The following is a 9,907-nucleotide window of genomic DNA, read 5'->3' as shown; positions in this document are numbered from 1 at the left end:
CACAGCCCGGCTTCCCTGAAGGCCGTAAGAGCCCTGTACTGGGGAAGAAGATTGCTCTTCCTCAGTTATGCTGCAACAGTCTGGTATTCAGCGCTCTTTAAGTAAATTATCTCCTGGTTCTTTGGAGCGTGGCTAGCTGAGATCAAACATCCAGGGCAGTAGGATTTTGTCAGCCAAAGGAGAGTTCAGTACTTACCGGAGATCTAGGTGATGAGCGCCTCCTTTAATGGTCAATGCAATTAGTGAAGGACTGAGGCTGCTATTTATCTGGAAGGAGAAGGAGCAGAGACAAACTCTCACCAAGTTACCGGGCAGAACTGGACATCAGTTCTGAAAAGTGGAAGATGAGCTGGGCAGGACTGAGGAAGAGCATGGGAAGAGATCTTTGGTACGTCTGATATTCTCTGCATAGCTAATGTGCTACGCAGTCCTAATGAGCTAAATCATCTGTCTCCAGTGAAGTGAAGGCTTCCCCCAAGATGAAAACTGAGCCTATTCCAGTATAGGTGGTTTGAAGTAACAGGTTCCTTTGGGCCCAGGCACCCTAAGCAGCCTGTTCCTCTTGCAGCTGGGATTGCCAAGCCAGCCTAAACCAAGGAACTCCTGCATTACAATCAGGAGCTCAACTAACTCAAAATCCAGCTCTGGGTAATTTTTGTTTTTAAATTTTAAACTAGAGCTCTGCCACCACTCTGAAGTTTTGTTGAACGTAAGCCAAAATATGCCCTGGTTCAAGTTGCTGCTTACAGCAACAACTTGGTCTCACAAAGCGAGACCCGAGATAGCAAGGAGCACTCGGCTGTCAGCACTGAGGTGAAGGCTCAACACAGAAACATGGGTTGTGGTTCAGACCCCGGGTGCTGGGTAAGGACCTTCCTGCTTTGTCTGCACGAGTGAAGCCACCTTTGCTGCATCAGTGTTCCTGGCTGATGGACACTATTCAATGTGTCCATCATTAATGTCTGAGGCTCCTCAGTGGTTCAGCATACACCAGCTGCTTGCAGAAACTAAAGACAAATCGCCAGTGCTGCTCTGAAGGGGCGAGGGGTGGTGTATCACCTGGAAAGGCTGCTCTTTGTGCTTGGTGTGCAGGAGGGCACATGCTTACCCCACCTCGAGCCCATGGGTCCAAGTCTCCATTTGAAAAAATGATGTTGCTTGCACTTTTCAGGTCTGAAATTGAGAGATGACATTTGAGAGGCCTCCTTCCTGCCCATTTACCCAAACATGTTTGAATACTGCAGCAAACATGGCCAAGAACAGAAAACACAGGACACTAAAACAAATTCTTGGCAATTTTTCGCTTTTCCACTTCTGTCCCAAGGAGGTACAGAAAGGTCTGTTTGGCTCAAGTCAGCACTAGGCTGTGACTTTCTGCCAGGACTTGTTAGTGTGCTGTGCCTGTCCCCACAGAGCTCAGCTGGGCGGGGGTACCAGGCAGACAACTACAGGGTAATGCAACGGAACAAGCAGCCAGCACAACTCACCTCCTCCCCAAAAGTTTGTCTGCAGCCACTGTGCGCGTGGCCTCACGTGCCATTTGCTCCGACAGTACTGCTCTCGCATGGCCTCCGTGAAGGGCATCTCAGGGAACATGTCGGTCACGTTGTTGCTGTTGAAAGTTAAGTTGATCTCGGTGCAAACCTAAGAGAGGTACAAGAGCTGTCATGGGGAGGGGGGATAACCAGGGCAGCAGCTGAAACCTCTTGGTGTCTCCAACCCCTTACCTGGTAGTCCCAGGCCTCGGCGTCTGAGCCGATGCCGCAGCCCGTGGGGTCAGCGCAGGACTGGTACAGCTGGTATATGTCGTAACACTGTGCCGAGCCGGAGGAGTTGTAAACCACCCCTGCCAGGTGGGAACAGAGCACAGAGCCAACCCGTCAGTGCCGCTCTGCTGCCTCACCCACTGCCTCCCGCACGAGCCTCACGGCCAAGGCCAAGCAGAGGGGTAGCTATCCCAGCTGGACAAGTGTGCAAGGCTGGGGTAGAGCTAGCAGGGTCTGCACCAGTGTTAGGTTACAATTCCAACTTTATGCCAAAGCTTTCATATGGTTTCAAGCCTGCCTGCATTGACACTCTTGCTTCTGCTGTACGCACGGGGAGGAAGAGGCTCCCAAGGTCTCTCTGCTGTCTCTGCTGGTCCCAAAAGCCAAGCGACTGGCTCAGTAGTCCTTGGGAAAGCCCGAGCCTCCAACCCCTAATGCACCCAGGAGCAGGCGGTGTACAGGACATATTAGTTGAATGCTTCAAACTGAATGGCACACAACTACTGAGACCTTCCCACCCCCTCCCTGAAAGTAGCTGTCATCTGAATGCATCAGATTTAGTCAGCGGGCCAAGGGTGGCATGTCACAGACAGAATTTTGTTTGACGGTTGTTCAAGAAGGGAAAGATGGCGTGTCCAGGCTTGCCCAGATGAAAGAGCGCCTGACCAGGCGGCCCAGCGAAGCATAGCTGGGGAGCTGCTGAAGAATGAGCTGCTTTTTGTGCGGATGGGTAGTTACCAGATAGCGAGGAGGAGGAATGCGGCTATGCCAGTGGCCAGCCGCTGCTGCCAGTGTCACAGCCCCCAGGCAAAACCCACAAACACCGTGGGTTTTGTGTGATAACCAGCACCAACAGCTCCACTTGCAAACGGCCCCAGGCAGCTCTGCAAGGCACACGGCACTCAGCGCCTGCAAAGCACCAGGCAGAGGCCGTTGAGGAAGGAGGCTGCTGCAACTCCTGCCTTTCAGATGGCTCTGTGGCGAGGACAGCGCAGCCTCAGCTCCCTCGAAGCATGAAACCACTGGTTTGGCTGCAGAAGACTGCCCAGGAGATACACTGAGTGCGCGCAGTGAAGAGTCCTGGGGCTGCTGCAGGGCTCCGCACCTTTCAGAGCAATGCTGCAGGCCAGCACGGCGAGGCTCGTGTCGGACACCTACCTGGCGAAACTCCTGGAAGGGCTCAGCAACCTTCGCTCGCAGAGCGCACTGTGCGACGTGACACTGGAGGCAGAAGGGGTTTGCTTTCCAGCCCACAAGGTCATTTTAGCGTCAGCAAGTAATTACTGCAAGATCCTGTTTGTTGGAAACTTGACAAGAGCGGGGAGCCCAGATGATAACATCCGGCTGAAAGCTGTCAGTGCTACCGGACTGAGGAATGTTCTCAACTTCATTTACTCCAACGAACTAGACCTCTCATTACAGAATATTGAGGAGACCTTCAAAGCTGCAGAAACCCTCCTGGTTCGGGAGGTGATCAAGCTGTGCTTTCGCTTTCTGGAGGGTTGCTTGAACTGTGAGAACTGCGTGGATGTTCTTAACATTGCTAAAAAACTTGGCCCAGCAGAGTTGAGACAGAAAGCCATGTGCTACGTAGGACAGCACTGCAAACAGATCCTGGCTGATCCTCAGTGCTTGAAAGACCTGGACCGAGGAACCCTTTGTGAAATTTTAGACAGGACCGACACGGAGGGATGCAGTGAGCTGGAGCTGTTCAGAGCCGCTGTGAGCTGGCTGCAGCATGACCGCACGCGGCTGAAAGATGCAGCAGATATTTTCAGGCGCGTAAGATTCCCTCTCATTCCTTTACAGGATCTGCAGAGATATGTCCAGGAAATGTCTCTTATGAGGCTGGATTCAGGCTGCCACAGGTACCTGCAGGAGGCTCTGAATTACCACTCCCAGCTGTATGCTCAGCCAGTCCTGCAGACCAAGAGCATGAGCCTCCGCTCCGGTTCCACCATGTTGCTTGTCGCCGGTGGCAGAACCACCGACAACTGCGTGTGCAGAGAGATGTGGGCTGCAGACCAGAGCTGCAGCACCTGGCACAAGGTCGGGGACCTCTGTGTGCCAGTGTACAACCACTGTGTCGCCGTCATCAATGACTTCCTCTTTGTCATCGGGGGACAGTGCAAATTTGATCCCACGGGAAAACAGCCATCAAATAAGGTAAGACACAAGAAACCTTTAGCCTTGGAAAAATGGCTGGGTGAGGAAGGGAGCAAGGGAGGGAGGGAGTCATTCCTCTTGCCCACCACAGATGTCCCACCGCTACACATTTCTTAGCACTCTGTGCAGTACTGAAAGCCCTTGGGAATAAAGCTTCCCAACTCTCTGGGAAGCAATCACGTCCTGCCCTGGTCTCACCTTGCTCCTACTGTAAATTCTCATCCTAATCGGTACACAACTTCCACAGTGCAGGTTCAGCCAGGTCCACATCAGTCAATTAAGCAACCCCATGAATGCTACCCCTGTCCCCATTGCTGCTGCCATGGGACTCACGCTCAGGAGGCATGATTAAAGCCTACCACTTCACTTGAGAACTGCTCCTTCCTCGGCTTTGCCCTTGAAAGGCAAATCTGTTTTAGCTCCCAGGACCTTCCCCTTCTGCCTGGACAGTAAAAAGACTTGTGCAGGATTTTATGTTTTCCTAGATGGCTTCAGCGAGCTTGTTTGTTAGAAAAACCAGCATGTTTCTCTTTCCCGTGCTCCCACAAGGCTTATTTCAGCATTGTACTTAGTTCAGCAGTGCCACTGCAAACAGCAACTCTCTTCCACTGCCTTGAAGGCAGGAGGCAGCTCAGCAGCAGCGGGCAGAGGATGCCGAAGCAGCAGGGCTGCGGCACTGGCCAAGCCCCGCACTCACCGCATGGGGTTCTGCAGATACTACCCTTGCTCACCGGCCTGGGCTTTCTAACTAGGACTGACAAAATACGCTTGGGGAGGTATTTAGTGCTTGTTCAGATGTGAATGGAAGCCCAGCCTTAGCAGAGGTGCTGTGCCCCTGTGGTGACGCCACCAGGGACGAGGAGAGGGGAAGCCACTCCTGCCTCCTCCTGGGCAAGAGCAGCGGGCAAAGCTCAGCTGCTCTCTTTACTACACACTCAAACAGTAGCAGAGATACAAAATGTGCTTGTTTAAATCTTACTGAAAGAGTTTTCAGCTGACACATGCCAGCTGGTGTTTGAAACAAAGATATTTCATTAAGCCAATATGCTTCACCTCCTGCTTGCTGCAAGCTGAGAGTACAACCTGTTCCCAGACCCCCCCCAGACCTGCAGAAAGGCCTAACCAAGCCTCCAGCTCCACTGGGCAGGTACTGCTGTATCAGCTGCCTGGCACTAGAAGTTTAGCCTGTCCAGGTCTGAATATAAAACCTGAATATAAAGCCCAGGAAAATGTTTATCAGCTCTTGAAGCCACAGGAGACACAAGCCAGCCACCCACTTTCTGCTAACCATCACCCATCTGCTGTGATCCTAGGTTTTCCGATTTGATCCCCGCAACACTTCCTGGCTCCAGGTTGCCAGCATGCTGGAGAGGCGGACACGCTTCCACGCGGGTGTGCTGTCTGACTGCATCTTCGCCGTGGGTGGTGGGACACTTCTGGGGACTCTCACGCGCACCGTGGAATTGTACCAGCCCGCTGACAACAAGTGGGAATTTGCAGCTCCTTTCCCCATGCCTATTGCTGATCATGCAGGCACAACCCACAAAGGAATCCTCTATATTTCAGGTGATACAGCTACTAGAATGCAGCGTATTTTTTATCGTTTTGCTGATTTTTGCTGGCATCTTAATGTCACAGTCTAAGCCTGCACCCACACCAGTAACACCCACAGCTCCGGTGTCCCCTTCCTGCTGTGTTAGCACAGCCTCGCTACCCTCCTGAAGGGCAGGATTTATTTTCTTTCCAAGACATTAAAGGTGACATCATCTGCTTGCAATCCCTTGCACCCCTGCTCGCCTTTGACCTTGCAATCCTGGCTAAATCCCAAAGCTTTGCTGTCTGAAAAAGTAAACCAGGAGCAGACTGCCATAGTGTTGGGGATGGGATTAAACCCTGGTATTAATCTGAATGTAAAATGTGGGACTAACCATACTTCGCTGCTTTGTTAATCTGTACAAAAAGAAGTATAACGCAGGCTCTTACCCTCTTACCCACTCAGCTTGTACAGCTCTTGCCCTGCAAGGGATCCTCAGTCTTTCCAGGGATCATTGGTAGATGGTGCAGGATGTTTCACAATAAAGCAGCATGGGTTTAAACGCTTCAGGAAATTGTTGTAGGATCTTTAGCTTTTGCAGCTGCTACTATGGACTTGAAAGATAATCTTTGGTTTATCCTAGGAAAAGCACTGTGTTGTTTGTGTTATTGCCTCCGCAGTTAAAAGTCCCGGGCCAGTCTGCCATGGCTGTAGGCTCCCTGCTTCGTAAACCAGTTACAGCCAGCTGGGATCACTGAGCTGATCTAGTCCAGATTAACTCCAATTGCACCGCTGCAATGAAGGGCACTTCTCTGTGCTGGACTGTACACCCGAGGCCCCAAGGGCAGGGAAGGCAGCACACGGGCTGTCCTACCCAGATGTGTATCCCACTGACAGCAGGGCTCCTGCACTGCCAGCGCGGATCTCTGGAAAGGAAGGATAATGGTGCAGCTGGGGGAATGGCTGAGGCTCAGGTTCAAGTCCCTGCTTCGACTTAGCTGGCCCACGGTGCCACAGGCAGCTCATTTAACCTTTGTTGGTCTCAATTCCTACCAGAAAGCAAGGACAAAATGGCCTCACAGAGCTTCAAACATACCATAGTGAACTAGCCTGGATAACACTATACACCTTGGGTATAAGATCTTACCTACCTATAGCATTCATCTCCTTCTAAACTAGTGGGGTAACTGCAAATTTGATTTGGACAGTCTACAGCGCTGCCCAAGCAAACTACAAGATTAAGAGAGTTACTCGGTATAAGATTTAAACACAAGCTCCGTGCAGACAAAGTGTGCACGCACAGAAAGCAGCAAAGCCCAGGTGAGCGGGGGCTTATGGCCAACCTGAAATATCATCCTCCTTGTTTGCAAAGACTCTCTGCAGGCTGGAATTCAACAGGCAGGCAGCTGGAGGCATTTACCCTTCCCATAGCAGCACCTTCCTTCTGCAAGGAGCTTTTTATGATGCACCCCTGAAATACATAAGTGAGTGCCTAGTAAAGAGAAAAAGTTGACAGCAGCCCTGGCAGATTGGCTCTGACCTTCTGTCAAAGACACAAAGTTCAAAGAGCTTTGAACGCTTTTCTTTCAAGCCACCATTCTATTACTGTGCGTGCTGGAAGCAGATTCCCTAATTAAAGCTGTCCTGGTTACACTTGAAATGCCCCAAGAGCTTTAGTCAACAATCTTTTGTGGAAAACTATTTACAGAAAGAGATAGAACTGGTTTGTGTTTGTTTTTGGTTTTTTTTTTTCCTCTTTAAAATACTCAGGTTTTAAATTTCATACCGCATCAGCTCTGCAGAATGGTGTGAAATTTTAAACCTGAGCTTCTTAGGTATTTTAAAGAAAAAAAATCAGCTCTGCTGATGCTTGCAGAAGGTTTGCTGGATGTCAGAGAGGATGATGGATAGATTTTCAAGACATCTGCTTTCCTTCTAGGGGGCTTCTCTGGGGGTAAAACCTTACGAGACACTTACAGCTACCTCCCTCGCCTCCGACGCTGGATCAGCAACAGTGCCATGGCTTTTACCCGCTGTGATCACGGGATGGCTACGGTCAGGGACAGGATCTTTTGCATTGGAGGAAGGACACTAAAAGGAGTAAGTTCATTTGCTCTTATAATCCCAAATCTGATCCAAAAGGGGGTCCCTGTATTGCTAGGCCCCGACTGTTTTATTCCAACAGGTTGATCAGTAACTTCATTATTTTTGGTCTCTTAGTGGACTGGCAGAGGTGCAAGTCACACAGAATCACAGAATCACTAAGGTTGGAAAAGACCTGTAAGATCATCAAGTCCAACCTAAAAAAAAAAAAACAAAACAAAAAAACCCCGAAAAAACCCCACAACACACCAAAAACCAACCCACCCAACACCACACAGCACCATGCCCATCAAGCCACATCCCACAATGCCACATCCACACGCTCCTTGAATACCTCCAGGGAGGGTGACTCTACCACCTCCCTGGGCAGCCTATTCCAATGTTTCACCACTCTCTCAGTAAAGAACTTTTTCCTAATATCCAGCCTAAACCTCCCCTGGTGCAACTCGAGGCCATTTCCTCTTGTTCTGTCACTAGTCACTTGGGAGAAGAGGCCAACACCCACCTCACCACAACCCCCTTTCAGGTAGTTGTAGAGAGCGATGAGGTCTCCCCTCAGCCTCCTCTTCTCCAGACTGAACACCCCCAGCTCCCTCAGCCGCTCCTCATCAGACTTGTGCTCCAGACCCCTCACCAGCTCCGTCGCCCTTCTCTGGACACGCTCCAGCACCTCAATGTCTTTCTTGTAGTGAGGGGCCCAAAACTGTCAGGCCAGTAAGCTTATGGAAATGTGCCTGCCATCACAATCGTGCGCATTAGAAGGTGCCCTGTTGTCACACTCTACTTGCTAGAGTACAAAGACTGTTTAAAGCATTTTTTTTAAAGAGAAAACATACGGTGGAGGCGCAGCCTGCTAACAAAGGAAAACCTAAGTGTAAAACTGGTCACGTACCTGCCCCAAACACACTGACCACCTGATTTCCCTTGTTCGAACTGAGAGGGAGCAAACACCGGCAAACGGGAAGAGGAATGAACTGCGGTGAGGACACTAGCCTTGATTTTAGGCAAGATGGGCTCAATTCCTGGAATGAAAATGAAGTCTCTTCAAACCTGGATTTCCCATCTCTGAAAGAGGAGGGAAAGCACTGCCCAGCCTTCTGCGGAGGGCAAGCTGGGAGGAGACCTGGCAGGGACTGAAAGGCTCACTCTAGGAGAATCCCATTCCCTGAAGTCAAGAGAACTGAGTTTTCAAAGATCGTTCAGCAATTCCCATTTGAAAGTGTTAAGACTCACGGCCTGGCCTGATTTTACCGTGACGGGTACGGTTTCTTTTGAAGGAATGCGGGTGTCTTAGAGTACTTAATTCCTCACTGAGGAAGGGATAGAAATCTATAAAGAGAAACCGCACATCAAGGCTGACATCAAATTCTTCCAGATGACACAAACTCCGTTATTGTCCACAATTCCATGCAATAGAGCCCTCTTTAGATGATTTCCTTCATAACGTGTTAAATGTCCAGAGAGCAGGCAGGACTTGGGCTGTGCCAGTTCCAGCAGGTCCCTGTGGCACCTTGCTCAGCTCACTCCTCTGATTTTCCAAGAAGAAAGCTCCTCTAAAGCCGTGCCATTCTGGTATTTTATTCGGTTTCTTCTGAGGCTCTGATTGATAAATGTGGATTGAAAAGCTGGCACCTTGAGCCCCACACTATTCAAACAGATGTTGGGACACTGTTTTCCTTTATCATGAACCAAGCAAGCCTGACGTGACAGTGATGCTCACTCAAGGCGTGATATGATGGGTGAGTGTTGGTCTGTTTCTTTGCAGGCAGAGGAATGGATTCACGTCAATAAGACGGAGTATTATTGTCCCGTAAGCAATCAGTGGACGACGCTAACACTATCACTGTTCAGCTGCTGCCAGTTCAGCATCACAGCCCACGAGTCTACGCTCTACCTCGCAGGAGGTGGGTCGCTGCAGCACATGCAGAAAGAAGACAGTGTTTTCCTGTATGACACACAGGGGCGGGTATGGAAGAAAGCCAGTCCCCTGCCTAAAGCTCTGGTGGATCATGCCTCTTGCATGATTAAACTGTCCCAAGTGAACGCAGCTGGTGAGGCGGGGAGAGGCTCCCCCACAGGCACGAGGAAGAAATCTACCCTCAGCTTGTTCATCACAAAGAAACAAGAGTCCCACACTGCCTCGGAAAAGAAGTAGGATGTGAATATGTCAAGCAGATCTGACAGCGTTTGCCAAGACATTAGTATTTTAACAACTCTTCTAGTTGCCAGCCAAACATCTTTAGCAGTGATTTGGAATTGGTATGTTTCTGACTTGGTGCTATCACGGTCACATGCATAATTTGAAAAAAAAAGAATTAGTTCCCAATCCTACTAAGCT

General features: G+C 50.2%; 2 protein-coding genes across 2 annotated transcripts in view; one reads left to right on the top strand and one right to left on the bottom strand.

Annotated features, from left to right (window-relative positions):
* Nucleotides 1-9,907, bottom strand: part of DPP7 (dipeptidyl peptidase 7) — a 28,240-nt gene that overhangs the window by 3,813 nt on the left and 14,520 nt on the right. The window contains exons 9-12 of the mRNA XM_059828999.1: nucleotides 1,728-1,846; nucleotides 1,488-1,644; nucleotides 1,109-1,173; nucleotides 197-267 (exon numbers count right to left, since the gene is read on the bottom strand). Coding sequence (XP_059684982.1) covers nucleotides 197-267; nucleotides 1,109-1,173; nucleotides 1,488-1,644; nucleotides 1,728-1,846 — 412 coding nt within the window. The remainder of the gene's footprint in view (nucleotides 1-196; nucleotides 268-1,108; nucleotides 1,174-1,487; nucleotides 1,645-1,727; nucleotides 1,847-9,907) is intronic.
* On the top strand, nucleotides 2,347-9,724 carry LOC132319076 (kelch-like protein 9). The gene is given in 7 exon segments (XM_059828865.1): nucleotides 2,347-2,448; nucleotides 2,501-2,644; nucleotides 2,690-2,776; nucleotides 2,778-3,932; nucleotides 5,246-5,498; nucleotides 7,406-7,566; nucleotides 9,335-9,724. Coding segments are annotated over 7 exon segments (2,292 nt in total).

Source organism: Gavia stellata, chromosome 24, assembly GCF_030936135.1.
Source record: "Gavia stellata isolate bGavSte3 chromosome 24, bGavSte3.hap2, whole genome shotgun sequence".
In the NCBI taxonomy this organism is placed as follows: domain Eukaryota; kingdom Metazoa; phylum Chordata; class Aves; order Gaviiformes; family Gaviidae; genus Gavia; species Gavia stellata.
Note: the sequence above shows the minus strand (reverse complement) of the source record. Positions and strands in the feature narration are given on the sequence as shown.